The 15,606-nt window shown below is 50.1% G+C and overlaps 1 protein-coding gene across 1 annotated transcript in view; it reads left to right on the top strand.

Moving 5' to 3' along the window:
- The window catches only part of DYNC1H1 (dynein cytoplasmic 1 heavy chain 1), a 312,112-nt gene that overhangs the window by 72,982 nt on the left and 223,524 nt on the right, over nt 1-15,606 (top strand). The window contains exons 24-26 of the mRNA XM_033953397.1: nt 10,882-11,047; nt 11,266-11,454; nt 13,323-13,520. Of these exons, the coding sequence (XP_033809288.1) occupies nt 10,882-11,047; nt 11,266-11,454; nt 13,323-13,520 (553 nt within the window). The remainder of the gene's footprint in view (nt 1-10,881; nt 11,048-11,265; nt 11,455-13,322; nt 13,521-15,606) is intronic.

Below are 15,606 nucleotides of genomic sequence, written 5' to 3'. Positions count from 1 at the left end.
ACTTGCTCCTGGAACCAATTAAGTTCGTTGTGTGAGGCACCACTGTATACTCCTTTTCCTTATATCCATATTTTAAATTATCTCGGTCCCCCCAAAAAAACTTCCCTATCTCTCTATCAACATATTTCCCCCAATTCACAAAATCTTTAATAAATAATATACCAACTTCTCTTCCTCCCATACCCCTCCCTACTCCCTCCCCTCCCCCCCAATTAATAATGCAAACTTGGAAACGCTCATATATAATCAGGTGGCAAAAAGCTCCCTTCAGGCTCTGCCATATACATCATTTATAAATCCTAATAAGCTACATTATATAATATAATATCATTCAAATAATCTATTAAGTTCAAATTTCTTTTTTTTTTTTTTCTTTTTTCTCCTTCCCTTTTTTTCCCCCTTATTCCCCCTTTTTTCCTCATTCCATTCTCTTCTTCCTCCCTCACTCCCCTCCCTCCTTTTCCCCTCTATTTTCTCTTCCTTTCCCTTTCCCTTTCTCCCTCTCCCACCTACCCTTAATTATAAAACACCTATAAATTCAGAATCTTTCCCTCACATGCCCAACAAATACATTTTCTTATACCAATATCTTTTAATATTAAATCGAATTTACTACAAATAAATAAATCAATATTATATTGTATTCCTGTGAAAACAATTACATGTTAATAAATTATTATTCAATTTTCTAATTGCATACCCCCTATAATTAATCTAAAATCACCTTCTTATACTTAAACATTAAAGTAATATTAAAATATATCATTATATATCATAAATAAACAATTTCATCAATCTTCCGCTTTTTGTAGAAAAACTCTCCAAGCATATTCAGCTTCTCTCCATCTCTTCAATTCTTCATGTCCTTATATCAGCTGCTTGTTTTAACTAATTCATCACCATTTATGCATCCATTTTTAGCGTTCATTCCCTTTTTTCATAGAATCCCTAAACAGTTTCAGTCCTTTTAATATATTATAGTCATATAAAAGTCTGAATAAATCCAACCACACTTTTCAGTTCTGCCCTCCCTTTTCCATGCATTCACATATATTTAATATCTCAAAATTAAATATGTACTATACCCTACCATTGCTGATAAAGTATATTTCACATATTTATTTGCAGATAAAGTGCATAAGAAATTACAAGCGGATACGCATGAATTGCTGCATTAATATTTTCCTTTTAGATACCGATACCTTGGAAGTTAACATCCCTTGCACAGCAGACAAAACTTAATTATTTTTCAACCATCCTTTAAATAGAAAGCTTTCAGTCCATTTCTGAAGATCCGATTTAAATTGTCATCTATGCTTCTACAGAGTCATTCATACACCGAAGATTCAATCCAAAAGAAGTCTGATATTCTTTGCTTTACAGTCAATTCAAAGTGAAATTATTCTTAAATCCTGCTCAGATACTGCTTTATCCTTTACATCTCATACTTTCTTTGATCTTTCTTTCACTTCTTCCAAGTCACTTCTTTTTCCAAACAACTTGCATTCTTTTAGAATAAGTTTATATTCTCTTTAGAATTTGGATTTATCTGCAATCAGGCTTCTGTCCCCTTCATATTTCCAAATTATTTTCCTTTTTTAGCCCAGTCCAAGTAATCATCCAATACAATTCTTTTTCTGTTTAAACCACCTCTTTTCCTGTAAAGTGTCCTGTGCACTTAAGGAAATCTCCATCATCTACCGCCCTTTCCTTAATCTTTGAAGCCATTAGTGTTTCCATTTAACATAAAGTGCTCTTTGACCTCAGCTGGACTACATTCAATTCTAAAGTGTCAAGAATGTTAAAAAGCTGACATCAGTATATTCCAGCACTTCAAAAAGAGTCTATAGCAGGATCCTATAAATTGCTGCTTATTGCCTGTATCATCAATATCGGATAAAGGGCTGGAAATGTTACTTAAAACTGCCCTAACTTCTGTAGGGAGCCTAATTTAAACAATTAGAGCCAGTCACACTTAGTTTATATTTAACTTTTATATCCACCTCAAGCAGAGACATCAGAATGTTCATTCACATTAATATCTCAGAGATTCATAGCATGTGGAATGATGTAATCATAGAATCCTTGCATCCACATCCTTCCAATCAGTTCCATCAGCAATTCAAAACAGTTCCATTTTTAACTGTAACTACCAAAGTCCAAATCTCCACAAAATATTCTATATCAGAAACCAACCAAAACAAATAAAAAATCAAATGAAGAGAGGAAAAAAAAAAAAACATCTCAGAATCAAAGTATTTCTTACTCCAATTCTTCTGTTAAATTATAGTCTCAGTTTATGTATTCATAGGCTGTTCACATTGCTCTAAGAATTAATTTCAAAGGATCATCAAAGTTTGAAGTTTTATTTGCAAAAGTGACCCTCATAATAGCTGGGTACATTAGACCGTACCTTGCTCCATTCGCTCTAAGCTGCGGTCTCAATTCAAGCAATTTTTTCCTTTTTTGAGCCGTTGCTTTTGCAAAATCTGGCACTATATATATTTTTGAATCCTGGCACTTCAAGGTCTTATTTTCTTTTGCCAGTCTTATAATTTCCTCCACCTGCTGATAACAGAGCAGCTTACAAATTAAAGGACACGGACCCTTTTGATTATCAAATCTTTTAGTCGGGACCCTGTGCGCCCTTTCTATTTGTAGAGGAAATTTAACTGTCAGAGGTAGAATTTTTGGTAGAAACTGCTCAAGAAAGGCAATAGGATTATTTTTTTCTACCTCTTCCGGGACCCCCAATCAGCCTTAAATTATTTCTTCTTTCGCGATTGGAACAATCCTCAAGATCCCTCTTTAATATTTCTATTTCTTTACAGTCTTTCTTGCACTGAGCTATTTCCGTTTCCGTTTTTTCCACTCTCTTGTCTAATTGCTCCACTTTAATGTCTACCACCTTCAAACTTAATTTAAGACCTGCCAGCTCTTCTTTAACTTCCTGGATATTCTTTGCACTTTGTAAGACTATTTCCTTTATCTGCCGATGTTCCTTAACGATGTCAATGTCTTCTGCATCTTCCGTTGGCAACGGAACTTTAGAGGGGGCTATCGGCTCCATTTTTGATCGTTTATTACTTCCTCCCGCTGAGTTAGCTTTTGTCAGCTTACCCGATGCCATTATGCTGTTGATCCTCGTCTTTTTAATTAATTTCAACTATTTTTCTGAAGCTATATTTTACTTATTTGAGCCTTTTTCACGGAGCAGTTCAGTCACCCGACCATTTTCCTTCGTCTCCAAGCCACGCCCCCCGGAAATATTTTTTTTAGTTTAAACCAGAAGTAATGCTACACTACCACTTCCCCTTCTGACTTAACCTCCAACCCTAAGGTGCGCATCATCTCCAACTTCTCCTTGTTTGTGGGCCCAATGTGCCTTTTGGAAAAGTCATTGTGCTGCCGGGGCAAGAGCCGTTTGAGGTGCTTAGAGCAGTCTATCCCCATCCCGGGCCCCACACTCCCACTGTAGCTTCTGACTTCCGTTCACCACCAGCTCCTGATGCCCCCAGCAGTTTGCCCATGCAGGATAGTTGATGCCATGCTCTGTAGTCAACGATCCCCCAGGACTTGGTATAGCGTTGCATAATGTGATGCGTGCGGTTGCTAGGTAGCAGCATTCATTATCTTTCCCTCACTCGCGGAAAGTTCCTCAATCAGCACTTGTAGATCTAGCATTTCTCAAAATTAAGCCTATTGCTTCCGCCACCTTCTCCTTATAACCAACCCAACCAATGGAATCAGCAGAGAGCGATGATGTGTCTGCCATACCACCATGAGGCATCCAATGGGGAGCTGGTATTGGTCTCCCCACACCCAGCTTGCAACAGGCTCTACAGCGGGCAAGCATGCAAACTTTTTCTTGACTGGGGCTGCTGCACGGTCACTGCGGGCCGCATAAAACGGCCAGGTGGGCTGGATTTGGCCTGCGGGCCTTGTGTTTGACATGTGTGGCTTAGAGAATCATTCCAGATGAGATGGTCAATTCAGCTAAGCAGTTTTACAAAATTTCTGGTTTTATTTCTACAGTGTTGAAGTACTTGCTGGACCTTGCTGTGACTGGTGGGTATCCCCAAGCACCGCCAGCAGAGGACCTCCTCTAGAGACGGCCAGAACTCCCCTCCACCAAGCACAGCAGTCGCTGGCAATATCCATGAGTCACTGAGGTGCCAGAACCTGTGACTCGGGGACGCTACTGCTGCCTGCCAAGCTTGGCAAAAGGGACCCCCGGCCAACTGCAAAGGAAATCTTCAGCTGACAGCTTGGGGGTTCTCATCAGCTGAGTATTTATATTTTATGTTTACATTAGAGGCTCTGGTAGAAACCCATTTACAAAGTATGTATTCTTCCCAATTAATATTTCCAAATTAATAAAGTTTCTTTGATTATTTGTAAATGAGTCTCTATCAGAGCCTTTAATTAAGTAGCATAATTAAATGAAATAACTATTTCTGAAATTTCTAGGGATGGGTGGGATTCCTCGCAGGGACGGAGGGATTTCTCATGGGGACAGGTGGGATTTTGGCGGGGACGGGTGGGATTTTTGTCCCCGCGCAACTCTCTAGTCCGTACCGGGCTCTGGATGTCACCCACATGTGAAAATATCTGCCTGTTGTCCCAGGATAACACCCATTACGGGTAAGTAAAGCACAGTTACTTACCGTAACAGGTGTTATCCAGGGACAGCAGGCATATATTCTCACATGTGGGTGACGTCATCTACGGAGCCCCGGCGCGGACAGCTTTTCAAGCAAACTTGATTAAAGTTTCAAGTTTGCACACTGCACCACGCATGTGCGTGCCTTCTTGCCCACTAGAGGGCGCATCCCACCTCGTGGTCCTCAGTTCCATAACTAGCAAGGAAGCCATCCCCGGGGAGGCGGGCGGGTTGTGAGAATATATGCCTGCTGTCCCTGGATAACACCTGTTACGGTAAGTAACTGTGCTTTATCCCAGGACAAGCAGGCATGATATTCTCACATGTGGGTGACCTCCAAGCTAACCAAAAAGGGGCAGGTGGGAGGATGGCAATTTAGGAAAACAGATTTTGCAATACTGACTGGCCAAACCGGCCGTCACTTCTGGATAAAGTGTCCAGACAGTAATGAGAGGTGAATGTATGAACCGAAGACCAAGTGGCAGCCTTACATATGTCCTCCATCGGAGTGGATCGGAGGAAAGCTATCGAAGCTGCCATCGCTCGGACCTTGTGCCCCGTGACTCGACCCGGGGGAGGAAGGCCAGCCTGAGCGTAGCAAAAGGAAATGCAAGCGGCCAACCAGTTAGACAGAGTGCGCTTGGAAACTGGATGCCCTAATCGATTGGGATCGAAGGACAAAAACAATTGAGGAACCTTCCGATGAGGCCTGGTGCGTTGAAGATAGAATGCCAACGCCCTCTTACAGTCAAGCGTGTGAAGCGCCGTCTCGCCAGGATGGGAGTGGGGCTTCGGGAAGAACACAGGAAGGACAATGGACTGATTGAGGTGGAAGTCAGAAACAACTTTAGGTAAAAACTTAGGATGGGTGCGGAGAACCACCTTGTCGTGATGGAAGACAGTGAAAGGGGGGTCCGCAACCAAGGCTTGCAACTCCCCGATCCGTCTGGCGGAGGTGAGGGCAATTAGAAACACCGCCTTCCAAGTCAGAAATTTCAAGAGGGACTTGTTGAGTGGCTCAAACGGGGGTTTCATCAGTTGAGCCAGAACCACATTCAAATTCCACACGACAGACGGAGGCTTAAGAGGGGGACAAACCCTGAGTAACCCTTTCATGAAGCGTGTCACCAAGGGATGGACTGACAGAGGGCGTCCCTCCAGAGGTTGGTGGAAAGCGGAAATCGCACTGAGATGAACCCGCACCGAAGTGGTTTTCAGGCCGGAGCGCGACAAATGAAACAAATATTCTAAAACCGAGGATACCGGAACTGATACCGGATCCAGGTGAGAAGACGAGCACCAGGTGGAAAACCTGGTCCATTTCTGCGCATAGCAAAGCCTCGTCGAGATCTTGCGGGAGGCTTCCAACACCTCCTTCACCGATTGAGACAGGTCCGGAGGAGTCAGGGAACAAGAAACCAGGCTGTCAGGTGCAATGACTGCAGATTGGGATGTAACATGGATCCTTGACTCTGAGACAGCAGAGAAGGAGAGACAGGCAGGGGAAGAGGCTCTCTGGCACTGAGCTGGAGCAGCAGGGAGAACCAGTGCTGACGCGGCCACCGAGGTGCTATGAGAATCATCGTGGCCGTGGACGATTTTAGGTGTACCAACGTTCGCATGATCAGAGGGAACGGAGGGAATGCATACAGGAACCTCCCTTCCCAGTCGAGTAGGAAGGCATCCGCTTCCAGACGGTCCTGCGAGTACATCCGAGAACAATATAGTGGTAGTTTGTGTGTCTCCGGAGAGGCAAACAGATCCACCTGTGGCGTTCCCCAGCGAGCGAAGACCTCGCGTAGAACTGCTGAGTGTAGAGTCCACTCGTGCGGTTGCAGAAGTCGACTGAGTTTGTCCGCCAGGCAATTCCGTTCTCCTTGGATGTAGACCGCCCGGAGGAAGATGTTCCGGGAGGCCGCCCACTCCCAGAGGCGAAGAGCTTCGGAGCAGAGGGGCCATGACCCCGTTCCTCCCTGCTTGTTCACATAATACATTGCCACCTGATTGTCCGTGCGGACGAGGACCACCTGGTCCTGCAATATGTGAACGAAGGCTCGAAGTGCTAGGAAGATGGCTCGCAGCTCTAGCACGTTGATGTGACACTGACGGTCTTCTGTCGACCACAGGCCCTGCGTGCGAAGACCGTCGAGATGGGCTCCCCACGCGTACTCCGAGGAGTCCGTGGTCAGGACCTTGCGAAAATGCGGAGTGCGAAACAATAGCCCCATGGACAGATTTGAAGAGTCTGTCCACCAACGCAGCGATTTCCGCAAGGGCGGAGTCACCGAAATGAGGCGAGACACCGGGTCGCACTCCTGACGCCACTGGGACGCGAGGGTCCACTGAGGGATCCTCAGATGTAGTCTCGCAAACGGCGTGACATGTACCGTCGAGGCCATATGGCCCAGCAGCATCATCATGCGCTTGGCCGACACCTTCGACAGTTGAGAGACCTGGTGGCTCATCCGTACCAGGGCTTCCAACCGCTGGGTCGGCAGGTAGGAGCGTAGGCGCACCGTGTCCAGCACCGCACCTATGAATTGAAGAGACTGCGACGGCCTCAACTGAGACTTTGGAAAGTTTATTTCGAACCCGAGGGTTTGCAGGAAGGCAATAGACTGTCGGGTCGCTGAGATAACCCCCTCCCTGGTCGGGGCTTTGATGAGCCAATCGTCCAGGTAAGGGAACACGTGAAGTCCACGCGACCTGAGGGCTGCTGCAACCACCACCATGCACTTCGTGAATACTCGTGGGGACGCGGCTAGGCCGAAGGGCAGTACCCTGTACTGGAGGTGGAGGTCCCCCACCTGGAATCGTAAGAATCTTCGACAGGCGGGGTGCACCGGAACATGGGTGTATGCTTCCTTCAGGTCGAGGGAGCACATCCAGTCCCCTTCCTCCAAGAGGGGATACAGAACCGGGAGAGATAGCATTCGAAACTTCTCCCGGGCCAGGAATTTGTTGAGCTTCCTGAGGTCCAGTATGGGGCGCAGGTCCCCGGTCTTTTTTGGGACCAAGAAGTAGCGGGAGTAAAACCCCGTACCCCACTGGTCCTTGGGGACCGGCTCGACCGCCCGAAGCTTCAAGAGGGCTTTGGCTTCGGTTATAAGGGTCGGTAGCTGCGAACGGTTGCAGGGGACTAAACTTGGGGGACTGTCCGGCGGCGAGGACACAAAGTTGAGCGAGTAGCCCTCTGAGACGATCCGGAGCACCCAAGCGTCTGAGGTAATCCCGGTCCATGCCTCCCGGAAGGACCGAAGACGGCCCCCGATAGGAAGGGGTTCCTGTGAAAGTGCGGAGGGGAACCCGCCCCGTCCGCTCAGCCCGTCAAAAGGAAGGCGCTGGCTTAGAAGGGCCCTGCGCCGGGGCTTGGGGTTGTCCCCCTCTGCCTCGCTGAGACGGACGTCTCGGAGGCGGTCTCGAGAAAGCCGGGGTCGACTTCTGAGGGTATCGGCGCGGCGGAGGCCGAAAGGGTTTCTGCGGCGGGGGCCTAGGTTTGGGGCGGACCAGGGATGCTAGAGAGCGTTCCTGTTCCGACAAGCGCTTGGTCGCCGCATCCAATGACTCGTCGAATAACTCGGACCCCACACAAGGCAAGTCTGCCAGGCGTTCCTGCAGGTTTGGGTCCATGTCGAGGGTGCGAAGCCAGGCCAAGCGGCGCATGGCCACCGCGAGGGCCGACACCCTCGAAACCAGCTCAAAGGCGTCGTACACTGCATGGAATAGGTACAACCGCAATTGAGACAGGTTGGACATAAACTTGTCGAATCCTGCTCTTTGGGAGTCCGGTAACGAGTTTCGATATTGAGGAAGGTCCTTCACCATACCACGCAAAAAGGAGGAAAAGGTGAAGGCGTAGTTTAGAACCCTGGTGGCCATCAGGGAATTTGAATAGAGGCGGCGGCCAAACTTGTCCAGGGTCCGCCCCTCCCTGCCTGGTGGAACCGCCGCAGAAACCCGTGAGGGCTGTGATTTTTTAAGAGCAGACTCCACCAGAAGAGACTGGTGTGAGAGCTGCGCCTTATCGAACCCTTTAGGGGGAATCGTCCTATACTTCGATTCCATTTTTGAGGGCACAGACGTGACTGTAAGAGGGTTTGACAAGTTCTTCAGCCAGGTTTGCAGAAGGACACTGTTGAGAGGGAGTCTAGGCACCTCCCTAGGAAGAATGGGGAGGTCCTGTTCCTCCAAAAATTCTTTGGAATACCGAGAGCCTACCATCAGGTCAATCCCCAGGGCTTGGGCCATGTCCTGAACGAAGGATGAAAATGAGGACGGCCTAGCCTGGGGAGAGGGGGTTCTCGACCGCCCCACCGAGGAGAGGGGGGAGGCCTCATGGGAATAATGAGGATCCCTAACCGATCCCGAATCCCAGGATCCCCTCTCGAGGGCCCTCGAGGGGGAAGGGGAAGTTGTCCTCCTCGCAGAGCCCTTGGGTGAGGACCCCGGGGTTCGTGGGACGCTCTCCCGTTTCCTGGGCGAGGCGGCCCGGGAAGACTTCCCATGGGGTGAGCGGAGCAGCCTCGGGTTGTCGAGGCGCAACTCCGACACCTGCAACGCCTCGCCCCCGAACGACAAGGAACGGTCGCGCCGAGGCGAGCCTCGGGGCCGCTTAGACTTCCTCGATCGACGCCCCGTCCGAGGTCGCGTCGAGGGCGAGGCGTGTCTGGAAGACCCGGAGGAAGAGGAGGAAAGACGGCGCACTCTGCGCAACTTTTCTTTGGGCCTTATACTCCGCTCAGGGGGTTCCCCCGAGGTCGAGGTCCGGGGCGGGGCCGAGACCGAGGTGAACGGGGTCCCAGTACCCGAGACCGAGGTCGCCGAGGCCGGGGCTCCCGAGGGAGCCGAGGCCGGGGCCTCCGAGACCGAAGGCGTCCAGGCCGAGGTCGAGGCCGCCGGAACCGCAGCACGCTGCAACACTTCCAGGGCTCCCGACAGCTCCGATGAGATCAGAGCTCGGAGGAGATCCTGGAAGGCCGGAATCCCCACGAAGGTGGGGAGTTCCGAGTCCGGGGCACACTCCCTGGAGGGCGACCTCGGTCTCGAGTATTCCCTCGGGGTGTGCGGAGTCGAGGTCCGATGCGGGGCCGGGGTCGACCCACCCGCCTTGGCCTGACTCGAGGATGGCTTCTTTGCTGAAGGGGATGGAACAGAGGACTTACCCGAAGCTTGCTTCACTGACGACGCCTTCGAGGAGGAGGGCCGAGGCGAGGCCGAGGCCCCCGAGGACGCCGAGGCCGAGGTCAAGGCCGGGGCCGAAGCCGAGGCCGACGTCGAGGCCTTAGGTGGCGCGTCGACGGCGAACAATTCGGCCATTCTTGCCTTACGGCGACGGAGGGCTCTGTTTTGGAAGGTAGCACAGCGATCACACGAGTCTGTCGGATGTTCGGGCCCAAGGCAGACGATGCACCACCGGTGAGGGTCAGTGATGGAAAGCAACCTCTCGCACCGGTTGCACTTTTTGAATCCCGTAACAGGACGGGACATCCACGAAGAAAAAGAAGAAGGCCGGGAACGTACCGACGTCCCGCGGCCACGGATTCCGGGAGCCCCCGGAGTCCGATGAAAAACGAAAGACTTTTTTTTTTTTTTTTTTTTGAAGAGAAACGAAAAGAAAGAAACAGCACCGCGAACTAATTCGAAGGAAAACAAACTAAACGCGGCAGCTAGAAGGCAAAAACACTGGAGCTCAGATCCACAGGGCTTTCTTGCTCCGCGGAAAAATTTGAACTGAGGACCACGAGGTGGGATGCGCCCTCTAGTGGGCAAGAAGGCACGCACATGCGTGGTGCAGTGTGCAAACTTGAAACTTTAATCAAGTTTGCTTGAAAAGCTGTCCGCGCCGGGGCTCCGTAGATGACGTCACCCACATGTGAGAATATCATGCCTGCTTGTCCTGGGATAACTGTACTTTATGGAAAATCGGAGAACATTAACATAAATAGGACTGCTTAGCTTGTCTCTTTAGCAAGACACCCCCCTTTATTTGTTCTGTATCTGAAGTGACCCAGAATGGAGTGGAGTAGCATGCTGAGAGCCAGGAAAGTCAGGATGCAAATTTATGGCATTGGGACAAGTTACTTCACCTACATTGCCTCTATACAATCTTAAATTGTAAGCCCTCTGGGTACAGGAAATTACATTTCGGGTATGATAGTTAACTTGCAGTAAGCTAAATACAAAATTTATATATTTTAAAATCTTTCTTTTACTGTTAGGTTCTACTTTGTTGGTGATGAAGACTTGCTTGAAATTATAGGCAATAGTAAGAATGTGGCCAAGCTGCAGAAACATTTCAAAAAAATGTTTGCTGGGGTTTCCAGTATCATTCTAAATGAAGACAGTTCAGTTGTTTTGGGAATTTCATCACGTGAAGGAGAAGAGGTAATGCGTTTTTTTTCTTTGTATTTTAGCATTTTGTAATGGTGCATATGATAGTTTCTAGACTTCTAAATGAAGCACTTGTACTTTATTGGTAAATAGTTTGATAAATCTATATTTAAAAACTATATAAATGCCTTTTTACAACCATTTTAGCCTAGTTATAATTAATAGGTTGCCTTGTACCTGTTTTATTTTTAACATTTTTCCCCCCACCTCAGGTCATTTTCAAGACTCCCGTCTCAATAACCGAACATCCCAAAATCAATGAATGGCTTACCCTGGTTGAAAAGGAAATGAGGGTTACACTTGCCAAATTGCTTGCTGAGTCAGTTACAGAAGTTGAAATATTTGGAAAAACAAATGCAATTGATCCTGCTGCCTACATATCTTGGATTGATAAGTACCAGGTATTGTAACAGTTAAATAATTCTGCTTTGAGAAAATTGTGCTATATACTAACAACTTGTTAGAAACACTTATCAAAATGTGAATATGGAAGCAAAAAGTCACAAACATTTTGAGTTTCACATTTTATGCTTTTCCGTCTAACAGTGTGTATCAGTAATTCATTTTTTTTTTAAATTCTTTATTCATTTTCACTTCAATTAACAAGTATACAATATGATATTCAGTGATTCATTTTAAAAATTCTGATACCGTAAAACTAATGACACGCAGATGAGCAGCATAAATTTGTGCTAATAGAAAAAGCAGCACACAGTGCTGTATTTTCTGTAGAGATTTGCTGCATTACAAGAAGATTGTCACCCCTGTCAATGCATGAACCAAACACTTTTTTTCTCTCTCAAAAAAACAAAACAGCACAGCCTCTTCGTAGGGCTATTTGGTCCCAACTTAAGCACCCCTAGATCAAAGAGACACTTAAGTATCTGGACTCCCCCAACTAATTTTGCTTGAGTGGCTCAGTGGGGGGGGGGGGGGACAATCCAGCAGCATCCCTCTTACTGCCACTATCTTTAAAAATGGCAGAGCCTTACCCCCTGTAGCAGTGTGTGAGGTGCATCACTAGGGATCATCATTTTCAAGGTGCCTCCCTATACTGGAAAAGTAAAATTGGTCTCAATTAGGTTTTGGGGGTGGGGGGTGCGGTTCCTAGCTGCTTCAGAGTCACTCTAGTTTAGGGCCTTTCTATGCTGGATGCCCCTGGCTCAGGGTATTCTGGAACAAAATTTCTGGATGAGTATGGCAACCAGGCTCACTTGGGCCCCAAGTCTTGTAGGGTGAGGTGCTGCACTTCACCTCAAGATAACCCTTTGTCCCAATGCTGCATATTTTACTCTGTCCCTTAACTGGAACGAAGATTTGGTATACAAGACAGAATAAGATACTATAATTTAGCATGATGTTTTTCCAATGGGAGCAATTTAAAATGCAGACGTTTTGCATGCTCACCCTAGAGGAGTGGCGTACCAAGGGTGGGGGCAATTTGCCATAAGGGGGTACTCCTGGGGTTGGTGTCGTGGCCCAGGAAATTTGCTTCTCTTCCAGTGTTGGGCCTTCCTTTCTGATGGGTCCTGCCTTTGTGGAAGTAGGCAGGACAGCAGGGGGGGAAGGCTCGACGCCAGCAGACCACCAAGTTAAAACTGCCGAGAGAGAACTTGCATATCTCTGGGCCTGCCTTCTAAAGCAGCAGCAGTGAAGATGGTGAGCAGGCTTCTTGTGGCCTGGCTCACCAGGGCCTTCCCTCTGCTGTGTTACTGATGCGGCAGAGAGAAGCCCTGGTGAAGCAGGCCACAAACAGCATGTTTAGCACTGCTTCTAACAGTTGACTGCTGCCATTGGAGGTACGAAGGAATGTCAAATCTCACAGTTGGGGGGGGTGCCTGAGTCTGGAGGTGCTGCACAGGAGACTAGAAGAGAGGGATGGAAAGCTGCTGCATATGGGAGAGAGGAGGGAGTAATGGAAAGCTGCTGCATGATAATGGAGGGAAGGAAGGGAGAGATGCTGCATGGAGGGAGCAGTTCAGACCAAAACCACTTGGATGCCTAACAGTTGCTGAAAAGGAGGACATGTTCAGGGAAACCAGACATATGGTTACCTTAGGTCCACATAAATAGGAGATGCAAAATTGCAGGTACTTCTTGTGTGTTTGCCCAATGTTACTTTGTTTTCAAAGACTGTCTTTTTGAAAGTTGGATGCAAAGTATGCTGTTAACTCATTGTGCATATTTATCAAGCTACTCCAAACATCTTCTGTTCTGTAAACTGCAGTAGCATCTAGGAATATTGTATTGTATTTGACTTGATTTGCAGGCCCAGCTTGTTGTCCTGTCTGCCCAGATTGCCTGGTCAGAAAATATAGAATCTGCTCTCAACAGTATCTCAAGTGGCGCAGGTGATTCTTCACCAATGCAGGCTGTGCAGTTAAATGTTGAGGCAACTCTGACTGTGTTGGCAGACTCTGTGCTGATGGAACAACCACCACTGCGGAGGAGAAAACTGGAACACTTGGTATGTATAGATTTTTCCTTTTGTTACATTTATTGCTCTGTATGCTGTTCATATGTTTTCATATACCGTATTTTCACGCATATAACGCGCGCGTTATACGCATTTTTACCTACCGCGCATACCCCTCGCGCGTTATATGCGTGAGCGCGGTATACCAAAGTTTTAAAACATAGTTCCCACCCCGCCCGACGCCCGATTCACCCCCCCAGCAGGACCGCTCGCACCCCCACCCCGAACGACCGCTCGCACGCGCTCCCATCCGCACCCGCATCCACGATCGGAGCAAGAGGGAGCCCAAGCCCTCTTGCCCGGCCGACTCCCCGACGTCCGATACATCCCCCCCCCCCCGGCAGGACCACTCGCACCCCCACCTCGAATGACCGCTCGCACGCGCTCCCACCCACACCCGCATCCACGATCGGAGCAAGAGGGAGCCCAAGCCCTCTTGCCCGGCCGACTCCCCGACGTCCGAGACATCCCCCCCCCCGGCAGGACCACTCGCACCCCCACCCCGAACGACCGCCGACTTCCCGACAATATCGGGCCAGAAGGGAGCCCAAACCCTCCTGGCCACGGCGACCCCCTAACCCCACCCCGCACTACATTACGGGCAGGAGGGATCCCAGGCCCTCCTGCCCTCGACGCAAACCCCCCTCCCCCCCAAGAACCTCCGACCGCCTCCCAGCCGACCCGCGATCCCCCTGGCGACCCCCACGACCCCCCCACCCCCCTTCCCCGTACCTTTGGTAGTTGGGCCAGAAGGGAGCCCAAACCCTCCTGGCCACGGCGACCCCCTCACCCCCCCCCGCACTACATTACGGGCAGGAGGGATCCCAGGCCCTCCTGCCCTCGACGCAAACCCCCCTCCCCCCCAAGAACCTCCGACCGCCCCCCAGCCGACCCGCGATCCCCCTGGCGACCCCCACGACCCCCCCACCCCCCTTCCCCGTACCTTTAGTAGTTGGCCGGACAGACGGGAGCCAAACCCGCCTGTCCAGCAGGCAGCCAACGAAGGAATGAGGCCGGATTGGCCCATCCATCCTAAAGCTCCGCCTACTGGTGGGACCTAAGGCGCGTGGGCCAATCAGAATAGGCCCTGGAGCCTTAGGTCCCACCTGGGGGCGCGGCCTGAGGCACATGGTCGGGTTGGGCCCATGTGCCTCAGGCCGCGCCCCCAGGTGGGACCTAAGGCTCCAGGGCCTATTCTGATTGGCCCACGCGCCTTAGGTCCCACCAGTAGGCGGAGCTTTAGGATGGATGGGCCAATCCGGCCTCATTCCTTCGTTGGCTGCCTGCCGGACAGGCGGGTTTGGCTCCCGTCTGTCCGGCCAACTACTAAAGGTACGGGGAAGGGGGGTGGGGGGGTCGTGGGGGTCGCCAGGGGGATCGCGGGTCGGCTGGGGGGCGGTCGGAGGTTCTTGGGGGGGAGGGGGGTTTGCGTCGAGGGCAGGAGGGCCTGGGATCCCTCCTGCCCATAATGTAGTGCGGGGTGGGGTTAGGGGGTCGCCGTGGCCAGGAGGGTTTGGGCTCCCTTCTGGCCCAACTACCAAAGGTACGGGGAAGGGGGGTGGGGGGGTCGCCAGGGGGATCGCGGGTCGGCTGGGGGGCGGTCGGAGGTTCTTGGGGGGGAGGGGGGTTTGCGTCGAGGGCAGGAGGGCCTGGGATCCCTCCTGCCCGTAATGTAGTGCGGGGTGGGGTTAGGGGGTCGCCGTGGCCAGGAGGATTTGGGCTCCCTCCTGGCCCGATATTGTTGGGGAGTCGGCGGTCCTTCGGGGGGGGGGGGAGGGATGTATCGGACGTCGTGGGGGGGGGCATCAGGCTTTCAGGATGGGGACAGACCTTCAAGGGGGGACAGTGCACGGAAGTCAGGGGGGGTGAACGGAGAGTCGGGACAGCGCACGGAAAGTCAGGGCGGGCGAAAGGAGCGTCGGGCAGCATGCGCGGTATACCCGTGAGCGCGGTATATCAAAGTTTTTGTGCAAATCATCGTGATTTCTGCGCGCTATATCCGTGTGCGCGTTTTATACGGGTGCGTGTTATTTGCGTGAAAATACGGTAATCCTTATGCAAGAAATACAAGTGTGAC

Source organism: Geotrypetes seraphini, chromosome 7, assembly GCF_902459505.1.
Source record: "Geotrypetes seraphini chromosome 7, aGeoSer1.1, whole genome shotgun sequence".
Taxonomy (NCBI): Eukaryota; Metazoa; Chordata; class Amphibia; order Gymnophiona; family Dermophiidae; genus Geotrypetes; species Geotrypetes seraphini.
The sequence above is the reverse complement of the archived record's forward strand: the minus strand, read 5'-3'. Positions and strand labels throughout refer to the sequence as shown.